The sequence below is a fragment of the Pristiophorus japonicus genome, chromosome 1 (assembly GCF_044704955.1).
Source record: "Pristiophorus japonicus isolate sPriJap1 chromosome 1, sPriJap1.hap1, whole genome shotgun sequence".
Taxonomy (NCBI): Eukaryota; Metazoa; Chordata; class Chondrichthyes; family Pristiophoridae; genus Pristiophorus; species Pristiophorus japonicus.
Window position 1 is genome coordinate 168409595 of NC_091977.1, and position 18201 is coordinate 168427795.

Here is an 18201-nt window from a genome sequence, read left to right on the forward strand (position 1 = left end):
TAGTTTATCTCATACTTTTTCTCTACTTGTATCAATTACATTAAGTTCGTCGCCCTCATTAAATCCTTGGCTCCCCACTATTTTAGGTATGCTTTTTGCGTCTTCTACTGTGAAGACATACAAAATATTTGTTTAACATTGCTGCCATTTCCTTAGTCCCCATAACTTCTGCCTCAATCTCTTAGGAACTAATGTTTACTTTTGCTACTCTTTTTTTTTTACATACTTGTAGAAGCTCTTACAATCTGCTTTTATATTTCTTGCTAGTTTTCTCTATTTTTTCCCTTATCAATTTTGTGGTCATCCTTTGGTTTCTGAGATTCTCAATCCTCAGGCTTATTACTATTCTTCGCAACATTATAAGCTTCTTTGAATCTAATGCTATCCTTAACTTCTTTAGTTAGCCACGGATGGATCACTTTCACCGTGGAGTTTTTGTTTCTCAATGGAATGTATTTTTGTTAATTATGAAAGTTATTTAAATGCTAGCCATTACTTATCTATTGCCAAACCTTTTAATCTATTATTCCAATCTATCTTAGCCACCTAGCCTTTCATACCTATGTAATTGGCTTTATTTAAGTTTAAAGCTCTTGTTTTGGACTTGGGCAAGTCACATTCAAACGTAATGTAAAATTCTGCCATATTATGATCACACTTCCCCAGAGAATCCTTTACTATGAGATTTCTAATTAACCCTGTCCCATTACATAGTCCAAGATTTAAAATAGCCTGTTCCCTGGTTGGTTCCATGACATATTCTAGGAAACTGTCTCGAATGCATTCCATGAACTTGTCCTCTAGGCTACCTTTACCAATTTGATTTGTCCAGTCTATATGAAGATTAAAGTCCCCCACGTTTATTGCCTTACCTTTGTTACAAGCTCCTACTATTTCTTGATTGATATTCTGTCCAACGGTATAGCTTATGTTAGGGGGCGTATATACTTCTCCCACCAGTGTTTTCTGCCCCTTGTTCTTTATCTCTACCCATACTGATTGTAATTTCTGAGCTGAGATCCTTTCTTTCTCCTGTCCTTATGTCATCCTTTATTAGGGCTACCCCCTGCCTTTACCATTCTGCCTGTCTTTTTGGAACATCTAGTACCCTGGAACATTTAGTTCCCAACCTTGGTCACCTTTCAACCACATCTCTGTATTGGCTATTGGATCTAACCCATTTATCTTTTGTGCCACCAGTTCATATCTTATTACGAATGCTCTGTGCATTCAGATAAAGAGCCTTTAATTTTGCTTTGACCTTATTCTGTACTGCACTGCTACCATTAAACTCTGTCCGTCACACTAATTTTACCCAAATTGCTACACTGCTCTCTTGCATTGACCTTTCTCTTTAGATATCTAAATTTCTCCTGGGGGGGGGGGGGGGGGCCCTCCCCAACTTTTTAGTTTAAAGTCCTATCTACAGTCCTAGTTATTTGATTCGGCAGGATGCTGGTCCCAGCCTGGTTTAAGTGGAGCCCGTGCTGACAGAACAGCTCCCTCTTTCCCCAGTACCCCATGAATTGAAACCCCTTCCTCCCACACCACTCTTTGAACCACACATTAACACTCTGATCTGCTTTATCCTAATCCAAACTAATCAAACAAAAATGTACACTGAGCAAAAAGGGGTATTGGGAGTTGTGACCAAATTCTTGGTAAGAGGTTGGTTTTAATTGGCATTAAAGGAGGAGAGGGCAGTGTGGAAGGGGGGGGGGAGGGGGAAGAGGTTTAGGGAGAGAAATCCAGAGCATGAGGCCTATACAGCTGAAGGCATGGCTACCATTCGATGGGATGAAGAGTGGGGATACACCAGACCAATATTGGAGAAACTAAGTTTTGCATGGGGTTGGATGGCTAGACGAGGTTACAATAGTGGGGTCACTAGGCTATGAAAGGATTTAAACAAAGGAGAAATTTAAGTTGGGGAACTGGGAGCCAATATATGTCGGCAGCTGATGGATGATTGGGAGTTGATGTGGGATAGGATATGGGCTGCTGAGTTTTGGATAAGTTGAAGTTCATAGAGGGTGGAGCATAGGAGGCCGCATAGGAGAGCATTGAATCTAAATACAGTCCCTTGACATTCAGCAGCACTAACATTGCTGAATCCCTCACCATCAACATCCTGGGGATCACCATTGACCAGAAACTTAACTGGATCAGCCACATGAATACTGTGGCTACAAGAGCAGGTCAGCAGCTGGGTATTCTGCAGCAAGTGTCTCTCCTCCTGACTCCCCAAAGCCTTTTCACTATCTACAAGGCACAAGTCAGGAAGGTGATGGAATACTCTTCATTTGCTTGGATGAGTGCAGCTCCAACAAGAGAAGCATAACACTATCCAGGACAAAGCAGCCTGCTTGACTGGAACCCCATCCACCCCTTCAACATTCACTCACTCTGCCACTGGCACACCGTGGCTGCAGCAGCAACTCCCAAGCCCACAATCTCTACCACCTACAAGGGTAGCAGGTGCATGGGAACACCATCACCTGCAAGTTCATCTCCAAGTTGCACGCCATCCTGACTTGGAAATATATTGCTGTTCCTTCATTGTCGTTTGGTTAAAATCCTAGAACTCTCTCCCTAACAGCACAGTGGTAGTACCTTCACATGAGCTGCAAATGTTCAAGGTGGTGGCTCACCACCACCTTAAGGGTAGTTAGGGATGGGCAATAAATGCTGATCTTGCCAGGAATGCCCACATCCCAGGAACAAATTATTTTTTAAAAAGCGTCGTGCCTGGAGGTGACTAAGGCGTGGTTCCTGATTTGCTGTGGCAGGGGCGGAAGTGGGCAATGTTACGATGGTGGAAATAGGCAATCTTTATGATCAAAGAATGGGTCAGCAGTATAACTTGGGGTCAAGTCGGATGCTGAGGTTATGAACATTTTGATTCAACCTGACAATATAGTTGCGTGGGAGACTGATGCATTGGGGTACAATGTTTGTAGTGGGGCCAGAAGACTAAGTTTGATTGCAGGAAAATCACTCTGACCATAGAAGCAATGAAGGGCTAATGTAGATGGTGGCGAGGTAGAGCTGGGTGTCGTCAGTGAATGAATGGAAGTGGACCCTTAGTCTTTGGTTGATGTCACCGGGGGCAATGTAAATGAGATGGGTGGGGAAAGTGGCATCGATTCCAGTGTGGTTTCGTACATCTAGATTGCAATTGCTTGAATTATTTTGAAACTCCAATATACACACTGGAGAAATACCAAGTGTTAAAATTGTATTTAGCATGAATATGGGGTATGTTGAATTTGAAGAATGAAGTTTGGAGAGCACCATGAACAATATGGTTTTCCATATGTTCGTGTTGAGTCTGCATTTGGCTAGATTGCTAATAACTGCCTGGATATAAAAAGATCAGAGTGCATTTGTTGCCATAAAAGGTTTACAAATGGATTATCTTGGAAATAAAATATTTTTTATAACTGGGAAGGGGGGTGTGCCTCGGAAGCAAAAAGATAAAGAGCCTCTGATAAAAAGAATATTGAGGACACCAGAGACCAGCAAACTCCATCGGTAGATAATTATTTTTTATGGGGCAAGGTTGTTTATTGCAACATATATCCAAATTGGTAGCTAGTTGGATGTTGACGTGAAGTTCTAGAAATATAACCACAGATGGAATTGGCAGTCCATTAATTGTCCAATGAATTTAAAAAGAAAAAGTAAAATTGAGGCTCTTGGAAGTGAATATAGCTTGTGTCCATGGCTTAGGATTGACTTGCTCATTTTTCATAGGATGACAAGTCCATCTATTTGCTGGAGTAAAATGGGTATTTGAATTGTAATGTAAATGACAATCTAATTTCTAGGGCTCTTCTAGGTGAGGCATGTCAGTTAGTGCCTAGTGTTGGTATTGAGTACTTAGACACAGCAAAAATGCTTTAACGCTGCTCCCAGTAATGCATTTAATGTGATATTTCTTGTTTCACGACACATACTGGTTTATTGCCATTCTCAGTTTTGTGGATTTGTATTCACTTGGACTGGAATTGTGTTTGGTCAAACTGATTTTGTGCAAGGATATCACTAAATCTTTAAGTTAGCAGCAAAAAGACCCTCCACTTAAGCAGTTCCCAAGGTACAGCCTGTGGTTTGTCCATATGTGGCCTGTAAGACTTGATGATCTATCCACAGTCAAGACAGCTCCATTGTTTTGCACTAACGGGTAATCATTAATTGGACCTAAAAAATTTAAACATTCTGGTGCATAAATCTAAAGTTGTTGACTGCTGCAATATATGATTGTGTATTATGTTTAAGATTGAATGTCAACACTCCTGTTTAAACTAATTCAATTACATGAGGGTCAGATGCTGTTGGACAGTTGTGTTTTCTTCCAAAACAAAAATGGACCCTCAGTAATGGTACAAAAGCAAAATACTGCAGTTGCTAGAAATCTAAAATAAAAAACAGAAAATGCTGCAAATACTCAGCAGCAGTGTTCCCTCTAATTTTTCTTTTAGGTGCATGGTCCCTTTAAATTTGCTGCATGGTATCTTTTCCAGCAGAACAGCTGCTGATCATTGTGGGTGAGGTGGAGGGCATTGCTCAGCAGGTCAGGCAGTATCTGTGGAGAGTGAAAGTTAACCTGAAATGGTGGATGATCTTTCATCAGAATTGGAAAATGTTAGAGATGTAACAGGTTTTTACAGATCAGGGAAAGGGGTGAGGGGAGGGAAGACGAAAGGGAAAGTCTGATAGAGTGGAGGCCAGGAGAGATTTAATAACCAGGGATGATTGTGAAAGGAGATGGTAATTGACGAGTAAAGAAACAAAAGAGGTGTTGATGGGAATATCAATCATCAGCCACAGCTGACGTTTGGGGGGGGGGGGGCAAAAATATAAGGGCAGTAGTTATGAGATTGTTGAACTCTGAGTCCAGTAGGCTGTAAAGTGCCTAATATAAAGATGAGGTGGTGGTCCTCGAGCTTGTGTTGAGCTTCATTGGAGCAGTGTAGGATCAAGAAGTGGAGCAGAGAATTAAACTGACAGGTGGCCAGAAGCTCAGCGTCAAGCTTGCAACTGAAGGGAGGTGTTCTGCAATGTAGAGGACACTGCATCGTGGGCAGCAAATACAGTATACTACATTGAAAGTACAAGTAAATCATTGTTTCACCTGGAAGAAGTGTTTGGGGTCCTGGCCAGTGGGAAAGAAGATAAAAGTGAAGTTGTTGCACCTCCTGCCCTTGCACAGGAAGGTGACGTGAGATGGGGAGTGTGTTGAGAGTGATAGAGGAGTGGACCAGGGTGTCGCGGAGGGAATGGTCCCTTTGAAATGCTGAAAGGGGAGGTGAAGATGTGTTTGGTGGTGGGATCACATTGGAGGTGGCAGAAGTAGCGGAGGATGATCTGTTGAAGGTGGAGGCTGGATGGTGAGGACAAGGAGAACCCTATTGTGGCTATGGGAGGGAGGGGAAGGGGTGTAGGTAGAAGTGGGGGAAATGGACTGGACACCGGCACCCTGTCAACCACAGTGCAGGGGAATCCTCGGTTGAGGAAAAAGGAAGACTTATCAGAACGACTAGTGTGAAAGGTAGTGACATCGGAACACATGCGATAGATATGAAGAAACTGGAAGAATGGAAGAGTGTCCTTGCAGGAAGTGGGGTGCAATAAAGTGTTACGGTAGCTTTGGGAGTCAATGGGCTTTATAGTCATCATCATAGGTAGTCCCTCAATCAAGGAAGACTTGCTTCCACTCAGTGAGTTCTTGGGTGACTGTACAGTCCAATAGAGGAATTAGACTCCGGTGGGACAGAGTCATTGATGGAAAGGCTAGGCGGGGAGTCTGATTTACTGCACGCTTCTTCCGTTGTCTGCGCTTGGTTTCTGCAAGCCCTTGGTGACGAGACACTGCTCAGCGCCCTCCCGGATGCTCTTCCTCCATTTAGGGCGGTCTTGAGCCAGGGATTCCCAGGTGCTGGTGGGGATATTGCATTTTTATCAAGGAGGCTTTGAGGGTGTCCTTGAAACATTTCCTCTGCTCGCTTGCCGTATAGGAGTTCTGAGTAGAGCGCTTGCTTTGGGAGTCTCATGTCGGGCATGTGGACGATGCGGCCCGCCCAACGGAGCTGGTCGAGTGTCAGTACTTCGATGTTGGCCTGAGCGAGAACACTCATTGGTGCAACTATCCTCCGTGGATTTGCAGGATCTTTTAGGACCGAGATGAGGAGAAACTTCAGTGAGTGGTAAACCTGTGGCATTCTCTACCACAGGAAGTTGTTGAGGCCAATTCACTAAATATATTCAAAAAGGAATTAGATGTAGTCCTTACTACTAGGGGGCGGGGGGGGGGGGGAAATCAAGGGGTATGGCGAGAAAGCAGGAATGGGGTACTGAAGTTGCATGTTCAGCCATGAACTAATTGAATGGCGGTGCAAGCTCGAAGGGCCGAATGGCCTACTCCTGCACCTATTTTCTATCTTGCGGAAGCAGCACTGGTGGTACTTCTCCAGCCCTTTGAGGTGTCTATTGTATATGGTCCATGTCTGATCCATATAGGAAGGCGGGTATCACTACTGCTCTGTCAACCATAAGCTTGGTGCCAGATTTGAGGTCCTGGTCTTCAAACACATTCATTCTTAGGTGACTGAAGGCTGGACTGGCACACTAGTAGGCTCCAGAGGTATGGAAAATGGTCCACGTTGTCCAAAGCCACGCCATGGATTTTGATGAACTAGGGCTAGTGCTGTGTGGTGGGGGCAGGTTGGTGAAGGACTTCGAGATGTTTAGTGTAAGGTCAGTTCACTCGTATTCCTCGGTGAAGATGTTGACGAAGGCTTGGAGTTCGGCCTCTATGCGCAGACTCTAGAGTTGTCTGCGTACTGTAGTTTGATAGAGGATGGGACGATCTTGGATCTAGCCTGGAAGTGACACAGCTTGAACAGGTTCTCATTGGTTTCATACTTTAGTTCCACTCCAGTGGGGAGCTTGTTGCGTGAGATGGAGCATTGCAACGAGGAAGATCTATAAGAGCGATGACTCAGCCCTGCTTGACCCCGGTCCGGACGTGGATTGGGACTGTTGGATCCGTTTGTTAGGATCACGGCTTGCATGTCGTAGTGGAGCAGACAGAGGATGGTGACAAACTTTCGGGGGCAGCCAAAACTGAAGAGGACGCTCCATAGTCCCTCATGGTTGACGGTGTCAAAGGCCTTTTGTGAGGTCAAAAAAGGCCATGTACAAGGGCTGGTGGTGTTTCCTGCATTTCTGTTGTAGTTGTCGTGCGGTGAAGATCATGTCTGTTGTGCCCTAGTGGACTGAATCCACATTGACTCTGGGAGGAGCTCTTCAGCCATGGAGAAGACAGTTGAGAAGGATTCTAATGATGACTTTCCCAGTGGCTGACAGCAGGGAGATTCCCCCGTAGTTGTTGCAGTCGGACTTGCCCCCTGTTTTGAAGATGGTCACAATTATGAGATCTCCTGGCATGCTTATACTGTAGTGGATATTGGTCGATGGCTTATCTCTAGCAATGGAGTCATAGAAATTGAGGAAGGGAAGAGTCGACGATGGACCATGTGAAGGTGAGAGAAGGATGGAAATTGGAAGCAAAGTTGATAAAATCTTAGTTTGGGGCAAGGGCAGGAAACAGCACCAGTGCAGTCATCAGTGTACCAGAAACAGGTGAGGGAGTGGACTGGAGTAGGACTGTAACAAAGAATGTTCAACATATCCCACAAAAAGGCAGGCATAGTTAGGGTGCATACATGTTCCCATAGCAACACATTTAATTTGGAGGAAATGAGTGGAGTCAAAAGTTGTTTAATATAAGAACATGTTCATCAGGAGGAGGAGGAGGAGTTGGGCCTCCGTTCAAGGAAGAAGCAGAGCGCCTTGGGCTGTCGGATGGAGGTGATGGTGTTTGCTTAGTTTACTGTACCCAAATCATCATCCTAGGCAGTCCCTCGAAACGAGGATGACTTGCTTCCACACCAAAAAAAAGGATGAAGAACCCGAACTACATCCTCAAGGTTGGAAGATGCCTGTGCGTGGATTTTTTTAATGTGTGGTGGCCGTTGCACACCAGTCACCACACGGGCTTGACAGAGCTAGGTCTTGGTCCAATGGCAAGGATTACCCAAGACAACTGGAGACCTGCTCTGCTGCACGAATCTAGTGCATGCACATCGCTGTGGGGACTGGCCCGTGCTGCCCCTGGCCCCAAGCTCGCACTCCCCCCCCCCCCGGGCCCCGATCACATCCCTCCACAGTATCTTGCCGCTCCTACATCTGCCCATGCTCCAATCACCGACTTGGATAGGATAGACACTGCCCATCACTCGGGTACTGCGTGTCAGTGTGGGGTTGACTTATGAATATAGGATAGATATATTGCTATCTGTCAGAGCTGCGCTGTCAGGTGCCGTCTTTCACATGAGACATTCAACTGAGGCCCCATAACATAATAGGAGCAGTAGGCCATTTGGCCCCTCGAGCCATGGCTGATCTTGGCCTCAATTCAATTTCTCTGCCTGCTCCTATAACCCTCAACTCCCATAAACTTTCAAAAGCCTGTCTATATCCACTTTAAATAAATTCAATGACTCGGCCTGACCCAGGATGAATAAAGGGCAACCAGTAGTGTATTTGGATTTCAAGAAGGCATTCAATAAGGTGCCACATAAAAGCTTACTGCACAAGATAAAAGCTCACGGAATTGGGGGTAATATATTGGCATGGATAGAGGATTGGCTAACTGTTTTCTGTTCGAGTTGGGATAAATGGGTCATTTTCAGATCAGCAAACTGTAACTAGTGGGGTGCCACGGATCAGTGCTGGGACCTCCACTATTTACAATCTATATTAATGATTTGAATGAAGGGACTGTGTACCCAAATATATCTAAAATAAAAAAATTCTGACCACAATCAACTGTTAGTGCCACCTACCCAGGTAAAAAAAAATGAATTAAGATTTTAGAGCTGTTGGCAGTTGGTTCTTTGTCTTTTATGTAAAGGTCACCAATGGAAATTATTTGCTTGACTTCACCATTTGTCTAATTTTGTAAGAACGCAGTGTTCTACTCTGATATCTTGGTTTCAAAATGGCAGTTGGCCCAGTTTTTGAGGCCAGCTTATACTTGGCTTTATTTTCTTGAAGTTGCAGCTGAACTGTCAATCATGTGTTCGAATCTTTCATGAAAAATATAATTAAAATGTATTCAGTTCAGACGACTCCAGTGTCTTTGCTCTTGTGTCACAAACAGTTTAACGGTCACTAACTTTTACCCCATTATTCTTTTGGAATATTAATCAATTCCAAGATCTGCTTATTGTTTCCTTTTATTTTTATTTGTGAATCCAATTATAAGGGAAAATATTTCTGTTCATGCAATGAAAATGCAACTGTCAAATTAGGTGTAGTATAAACAATGCTGCTTTGTTAAACAATTCTAAGCATTTTTGACCAGTTAAGTTTGGATTTTGCCTGGGACATCTCTCTGCTTCCATTGTGAGAAATGGCTTTTAACTACCAATATTGGCTATTTGTGCAGTATTGCAGTTATAATTGAGAATTTGACAGCTTTTAATTTGTTACATGAAACTGCATAATGTTCCTATTGCAATGCTCTTAACTATTTCTAGTGTACTGCATGCTAGTGGATCTTCAGTGGCATTACTCAGTAGATAATTGAGGTGGGAACAAAAAGGTTTTTTTAAACATTATCTTATTTTTTGCCATGTTTGTTTTGCAGTTCTTTGGCTTTCTATTTTATACCTCCTTGGCTTTCAGGAACAATTTTTTTTTTCTGACAAGAGTGGGGTGAATTACTGAGCAGGTTGCCAGGAAATTGAATAAATGGAAGGGCATGATTTGAAAGAGTAGAAAATAAAATTAAGCAAGCAAGGGTGGAAAGGAATGAGGAATGGCAGATGCTGAAAAACCATGGCTGCTGACTTCAAATCGTTTGGCACAAGGAACAAGTATTGTGCCACAGTAGTGGCATTTTGCTGTTTTTCATTCCAGTAGGAATAAGGTCATTTGTAAAGTTCAGTCTAGCTCGGTAAGTAATTGGGAGCTTTTTTCTTTTTTTTTGTAGTGGTGGCGGGCGGGGGGGGGGGGGGGAGACCTCATTGGCATTGTTTTCATTAATGATATCTTGGGTTGATGCAAAAGGAACAAAATGAAATTTATTTTGTGATTCTGCAACCTCTGAGCTGGTATGGTACATACTTTAATATTACCCAACAGCCCTTAACAAAATACAACACAAATAAAGCCAAAATATTAGCTAAGCTAGGAATAAATGTGTATATGGTTATTTATCTTCAAAGCACAATGCTTGTAACCATGTTGTATAAGATTTCTTTCCTAACCAGCTTGAATATGGGAATGATTCACTGGATAAGAAAATTTATAGTTTTTAATTTTTGTCCATGAAAACAATTTTTATACCACAGCGGAACCTTTCCCACACAGGATGATTGCTTAGGCAAACGTGGTGCGTTGTTAATATGACGCATGCAAAGTACTACAAAATATGGAGTCAAAGTAACCTTTAGAGGCTAATGTGCTTTTTTTTAAAAGCACTTGTGTATATTTGACTTAAATATAATCTCTCAAACCTGATTAGTCTGTGTCCTGTTTGGACTGGTGCATATATGCAAACACATTTTTACTTGTCGGAGTGCAAATTTGTTGCAACACAGTTGAATATATAAAAACAGTTTTCATAGGCTGGTTTAAGGCAGCCAGGTTTATTTTGTGCAGAATTAGTGACTGGGGTTGGTTCCACACAGACTAGTGTGGTACAGTGTAGTGACAAAATAAATGCAACCTGTCCCACATGTATGATGTAAAGAACTTTTCTTATGCAAGCAATTGTTACATGTGAAATGTACTTGGTTACCCTAATTACTATCAACATTAATGAAATTAATGCTGAAACCAAATGTAAGCTGCTTAAATTTGTAGAGAACTAAAAAATGGGAGTGTAAGTGTCTGAATACGTTTAAGGTTCTCCTGGAAAGATTTAGATTTGTTATGTAATTGAGAAGGCACTGGCTTGCATAGTATTACATATCAGGAGAACAAGCAACATGTATTGAATGGAATAAGGAGACTTTAAGCACGGATATTGACTGTCGTCAATGTTGACAATATGGACAAGTAATAACAATTAAATAGAATTTTAGGATACTTAAAAACAATGGATTATAACTACAGAAAATTGTGCTGAAGCTATTTAATGAAATGATTAGACTTCACATGGAATACTGTGTGCAGCTCTGGTTTCCATATTTCAAAGGGCCACACATAACATGCATTAGAAACAGTGCAGAAATAACAAACCAGAGTCGACCCAAGTCTAAAGGGGGTGAGATATGAGGAAAGATGTGAAACTTGCAGTACACTTGAGACCAAGTTTAACGGTGACTTCATTGAGATGTTTGTGTATATGATCTATATAGGCAAAGATAAGCATTAAATGCCACAGATGTGGTAAATCTAGAATGTTGGTCATCCAGGCCAAGAGGACATGAGGGCGCAAGTTTAATGTAGTTAACAGTATATTTAAAACAGACTGTACTCAAACTATAAGCATTTGGAATAGTTTACTTGGTCAGTGGAATGGAGATGTTGAGTAAGTTCAACATGCAGTTGGATGCTCAACAGGGTGGCTGAATTACTTCAGGGATGAGCTTGATGGGGTGAGTGGTTTTTTAAAACTTTTGCAGGAACATTTATAAAAAAAAACTATATCACTGCCGGGATGAGTTTATTCACTTAGTAGCTCAGCCACGCTGTCAAGAAGATTTGATCTTTGCTTATTGTGTTGATCTCAATCGGGGTGCTGGTCGTGTTACAATTGGCTTCGTGTCCTGGTCTAGTGAAGGGAATATAAACATAGAAAATAGATGCAGGAGTAGGCCATTCGGCCCTTTGAGCCTGCACCGCTATTCAATGAGTTTATGGCTGAACATGCAACTTCAGTACCCCATTCCTGCTTTCTTGCCATACCCCTTGATCCCCCTAGTAGTAAGGACTACATCTAACTCCTTTTTGAATATATTTAGTGAATTGGCCTCAACAACTTTCTGCGGTAGAGAATTCCACAGGTTCACCACTCTGGGTGAAGAAGTTTCTCCTCATCTCGGTCCTAAATGGCTTACCCCTTATCCTTAGACTGTGACCCCTGGTTCTGGACTTCCCCCAACATTGGGAACATTCTTCCTACATCTAACCTGTCTAAGCCCCTGGGCCGGACTGGAACTGATGTCCTGGGGGTAACATTTGCTAATGCAGTTTGGGAGTGTTTAAACTAATATGGCAGGGGGATGGGAACCTATGCAGTGAGACAGGGCGAAGTAATATGGAGCCAGAAACAGATGGTAGAAAGCAATAGTGGAAGGCCGAGTAAACAAAGGCAAGAAACAAAAAGGGCCACACTACATAATTCTAAAAGGACAAAGGGTGTTAAAAAAACAAGTCTGAAGGCTTTGTGTCTTAATACAAGGAGTATCCATAATAAGGTGGATGAATTAACTATGCACATAGATGTTAACAGATATGATGTGATTGGGATTGCAGAGTTGTGGCTTCAGGATGATCAGGGCTGGGAACTCAACATCCAAGGGTATTCAACATTCAGGAAGGATAGAATAAAAGGAAAAGGAGGTGGGGTAGCATTGCTGGTTAAGGAGGAGATTAATGCAATAATTAGGAAGGACAGTAGCTTGGATGATGTAGAACCTTTATGGGTAGAGCTGCAGAACACCAAAGGGCAAAAAACGTTAGTGGGAGTTGTGTACAGACCTCCAAACAGTAGTAGTGATGTTGGGGAGGGCATCAAACAGGAAATTAGGGGTGCATGCAATAAAGATGCAGCAGTTATCATGGGTGACTTTAATATGCACATAGATTGGGCTAACCAAACTGGAAGCAATACGGTGGAGGAGGATTTCCTGGAGTGCATAAGGGATGGTTTTCTAGACCAATATGTCGAGGAACCAACTAGGGGAGGCCATCTTAGACTGGGTGTTGTGTAATGAGAGGATTAATTAGCAATCTCGTTGTGCGAGGCACCTTGGGGAAGAATGACCATAATATGGTGGAATTCTACATTAGGATGGAGAATGAAATAGTTAATGGAGACCATGGTCCAGAACTTAAACAAGGGTAACTTTGAAGGTATGAGGTGTGAATTGGCTAGGATAGATTGGCAAATGATACTTAAGGGGTTGACAGTGGATGGGCAATGGCAGACATTTAGAGACCGCATGGATGAACTACAACAATTGTACATCCCTATCTGGCGTAAAAATAACAAAGGAAAGGTGGCTCAACCGTGGCTATCGAGGGAAACCAGGGATATTATTAAAGCCAAGGAAATGGCATACGAACCCGGGGACTGGGAGAAATTTAGAACTCAGCAGAGGACGACAAAGGGTTTGATTAGGGCAGGGAAAATAGTGCGTGAGGAAGCTTGCAGGGAACATTTAAAACGGACTGCAAAAGCTTATATAGATATGTAAAGAGAAAAAGGTTAGTAAAGACAAACTTGGGTCTCCTGCAGTCAGAATCAGGGAAAGTCATAATAGGGAACAAAGAAATGGCAGACCAATTAATTGAACAAGTACTTTGGTTCGGTATTCACTGAGGAGGACACAAACAACCTTCCGGATATAAAAGGGGTCAGAGGGTCTAGTAAGGATGAGGAACTGAGGGAAATCCTTATTAGTCGGGAAATTGTGTTGGGATTGAAGGCTGATCAATCCTCAGGGCCTGATGGACTGCATCCCAGAGTACTTAAGGAGATGGCCTTGGAAATAGCAGATGCATTGACAGTAATTTTCCAACATTCCATAGGCTCTGGATCCGTTCCTATCGAGTGGAGGGTAGCCAATGTAACCCCACTTTTTTTTTAAAAAGGAGGGAGAGCAAACTATGTCAGCCTGACATCGGAAGTGGGTAAAATGATGGAATCAATTATTAAGGATGTCATAGCAGCGCATTTGGAAAGAGATGACATGATGGGTCCAAGTCAGCATGGATTTGTGAAAGGGAAATCATGCTTGACAAATCATCTGGAATTTTTTGAGGCTGTTTCCAGTAGAGTGGACAAGGGAGAACCAGTTGATGTGGTGTATTTGGACTTTCAGAAGGCTTTCAACAAGGTCCCACACGAGATTAATGTGCAAAGTTAAAGCACATGGGATTGGGGGTAGTGTTGGGCAAGATTTCCACTTCTGCTATTATTCAATCTCTACTCTAATGCATTTAACATCTAGAACTAAACCAACCAGGAGTTACAGGTTGAACCTCTCCAATCTGGCACACTCTCATCCGGCTACCTCCCTTGTCTGGCATCATTGCCGGGAGGTCGTGACCCGTACTGTCCGAGGGCTGACCGCTCCTCCTCTCCCTGCCGCTGCCCCCTCTGAAGCTGGATCGGCATGCTGTGTCCTGAGGCCGGTCCATTTCGTGCCCAGCTTCGTCCTGCCAATCTTCCTGCCCGTCGCACTGCCACTGCTTGAAGATGCCACAGTGGAAGTTCCCCGGCTGGCAGGAGAAGCAGTTCTTGTTGCTGCAGCGGTCTGCCGACTGGTAGCACATGCCACTGGTGTCCCTGCCCGGGTACTCTTCCTGCTGGCAGGCCGCACAGCTCTCCTCGTCCTTGCCATCTGGGCAGTGCCACCGCCTGTTGCAGCGCTGCGCTTTGGCGAAGCAGCCCCAGTCGTTGCAGCTCCCGTGGGAGGCAGTAGCTGATCACCTGGTAGATGGTGAAGCAGTGACCGATGCTGCCAGGCTCGGTGTGGTACAGAGATCTGATCCCGGGAGGACCAAAGGATGATGGGGCGGCAGTTGTTGCAGAAGGAGTGTCTGCAGCAGCCTGCCGTGCTCCTGGGCTGCCCCGTCGTGTACACTCACCCTGTCACTGTAGCCCAGCTGCAGGCTGAGCTTGCAGCATGATGCGCCGGCTATCCTGCATGTCCACCACCTGGATGCAGTCCAGTTGTGCCGTGGCGCACTGCAGGCAGAAGTAGTCGGGTGACACGAAAGAACCATAAAAGTTGCCCAGCCTCTTGACGCAGCTCCTCTTCCTCCCTGCTACCGCTGGGCCTGAAATGCTGACCTCCCATTGTCAGGCAGATTCTCTCATCCGGTACAGACCAGGTCCCGAGGGTGCCAGGTAAGCGAGGTTTAACCTGTAATGCCCTTTTAAGGAAGAGTGGAGGAAATTGTAGTGCAGAAGTAAAACTTTGTGTTTGCTGCATTTGAGTATGAACAATTTTGTATGTTTTGCAATATTCTACATTCCAAATCAATTAAATAATTTGTGTAGGGGTCAGTTCTGATTTATCCAGTAACAGAACAGTACAGACCATGATGGTCCTAGGTTTGATCCATGATCTGCTGAGTTAGATGTACAATATCTCAAATGGAAATGAATAGTTTTAATCATGCAACTGATTAGTGTACTTTCTTTTCAGAATTCATCTATCTCTCAACCAACAATCCAGTTCCAGGGACTTCAAGGGGTAAGAAAAATTTATTTTTATTTTGAATCACCAAATTTAAAAAAATATATATATATTTTGCTGGCAATTTGAGGTCATTGCATGGCTGTGTTCTGGCATAAGCTAATATTTCCAAATATTTTGAGTTTTGTCAAACTAATTTACACTTCAATCCTCTGCATTGCTTAAAATATTGGGATAAATGTCATATTTTTCTGCCTTGTTTATACTCTGTTGCTTTAATAAATTGATAAAACTAAAGTGTCTTCACCAGATGCCACAGGTAACTTATTTTTAGCCCCTCATATTTTCCTTTTGATCAGCATAGTAGAAGTAGATCACATTCATCTTTTGGGTAAACACCATCTCCATAATTCCTAACTTGTCATTTAATTTTTTTAAAGTTCCAAAAGCCTTGAAATGAGGATGCTCTTACAAACACATAGTACAGTGACTGTGCAGCACTGTTGCCAGCAGCAGCCTTGAATTCTGTTTAAAATGGTTCTGTATAATTGAGCAGTCTTGTGCAAATTTAGGTTGCACAACTGAATCCAACTTCACTACAAAAGTTGGGATTATATATCTAGTTGACATGCCAAAGTTGTATTCCTTTAGATAACTTGCATGTTATGGACTGAAGTTTTGGGTGGAGTTGCTCCTATTTTTTTTTGGGGGGGGGAACTCGTTTAGTTTGGAGTAACTTAGAAATTGCAATTCTTGGCATTTAGTTTGCTCCAGTTCTCGAGTTAGTTTAGTTTAGTTTCAGTTCAGTTTTTTTTTCAAAAGGGGGCGTTACCACCCACTTGTGCCTTTTTTGCAAGTTTAGGCACCGAAAAATTACTCCAAACTAACTTAGAACGGAGTAAGTGTCGACTTTTGTACGCTCACAAAAACTTTGCGTACACTTTAGAATTAGGCGCAGGTAAGCCCCCAGAGATTGGGGTGGGGGGGGGGGTGTGGGGTGGAAGGGAAGTTGGGGGATTTCCCAAAGCCTTGAATACTTCCCTTTTAAAAATTAAGAACCGTCATCAATGATAAATGATAGATAAATTAATAAATAAAAAATTAAAAGTTCCTACCTCACCTACCTGTTTGGGAGCCTGGCCAGGGCTAGGGGCTGCGTGCTTCGGGCCCCTCCCACACAGCCAGCAGCACACACACACCGAATCTGGGGGCCAGGAGCTGCTGCGCACGCGCGCAGAATTCACTATTGTGTGTTTCGGTCTTTTGGCAGACTAATTATTTTTCTGAACACTGTCCTTATTTTACTGTTTATTTTAGAAAATAGTAAAATTTTACAATTCCATCTTGGTTTTTTTTGGATTAACTATCATTTGCTTAAACTTTAAGCCTAACCAAAATGTTGAGTTTTACTGTAAATCTGTTTTGGATTACTGTACTGAACCTGTCAAAATATTGCAGCCAGTTGTAAAGGTGTAAAGTGCAAAATATCCCTATTGAACCCTCCCACTTTATAGCTTACTTTTGGTGAGTTTTGACATTTTTTAAATGGTGTATTTATTTAAAAAAAAACAATACCCTGGTACTTGTGTTCTATTTATTTTCCCTCCTGACTAATGTTGTTCTTGTATCTGTTGCCTTCTTGAAGGCTAAAAGTCTGGTGTATTGACCATGTAGCTGTTACTTATATCATTGATTGATTAGCCTGCCATCAATGCTAAGAGGCCATCACATCTGAGCCCAATCCTGTCTTCAGATTTCCAGAAGGCATTCGATAAGGTACCACACAAAAATGTTACTGCACAAGATGTTGGGGTTAATATATTAGCATGGATCGAGGATTGGCTAGCTAACAAACAGTTGGGATAAATGGATCATTTTCATATTGGCAAACTGTAACCAGAGGGGTCAGTGCTGGGGCCTCAACTATTTACAATTTACATTAATGACTTGGATAAAGGAACAGTGTAAAGTAGCCAAATTTGCTGATGCAATGATGGGTGGGAAAGCAAGTTGTGAGGAGGACACGCATAATTTGCAAAGGGATAGGCTAAGTGACAATTTTTTGCCTAATGTGGAAAAATGTGAAGTTATCCACTTTGATAGGAAAAATAAAGCAAATTATTATATAAATGAGGAGATTACAAAATTCTGTGAAAAAGGATCTGGAGGTCCTTGTGCATGAAACAAAGGACAGCACGTAATTAGGAAGGCAAATGTTGGCCTTTATATTGGATATAAAAGTAGAGAAGTCCTACAATTGTACTGGGTGTTGGTGAGACCACACCTGGATTACTGTGTACAGTTTTAGTCTCCTTATTTGAGGCATTGAAGGCAGTTCAGAGAAGGTTCACGAGGTTGATTCCTGAGATGAAAGGGTTGTCTCATGAAGAAAGGTTGAGTAGGTTGGGCCTATACTCATTGGAGTTTAGAAGAATGAGGGGATCTTATTGAAATGTATAAGATTCTGAGGGAGCTTGACAGGATAGATGCAGAGAGGATCTTTCCCCTCGTGGGGAATCTAGAACTAGAGGGCATAGTTTCAGAACAAGGGGTCGCCCATTTCAATCAGATGAAGAGGAATTTCTTCTGAGGGTTGTAAATCTTTGGAATTCTCTACCCCAGAGAGCTGCGGAGGATGAGTCATTGAATATATTTAAGGTGAAGGTAGACAGATTTTTGAACAATAAGGGAGTCTCGGGTTATGGGGAGCAGGAAGGGAAGTGGAGTTGACACCAAGATCAGATCAGCCATG

General features: G+C 42.8%; 1 protein-coding gene across 4 annotated transcripts in view; it reads left to right on the forward strand.

Annotated features, from left to right (window-relative positions):
* Positions 1 to 18201, forward strand: part of ell2 (elongation factor for RNA polymerase II 2) — a 208711-nt gene that overhangs the window by 9131 nt on the left and 181379 nt on the right. For all 4 annotated transcript variants that reach the window (XR_011593816.1, XM_070884734.1, XM_070884744.1 and 1 more), the window contains exon 2: positions 15459 to 15506. Coding sequence is in view for 3 of the 4 variants with exons in the window: in XM_070884734.1 (XP_070740835.1) it covers positions 15459 to 15506 (48 nt within the window). In the remaining variant the exon portion in view is untranslated. The remainder of the gene's footprint in view (positions 1 to 15458; positions 15507 to 18201) is intronic.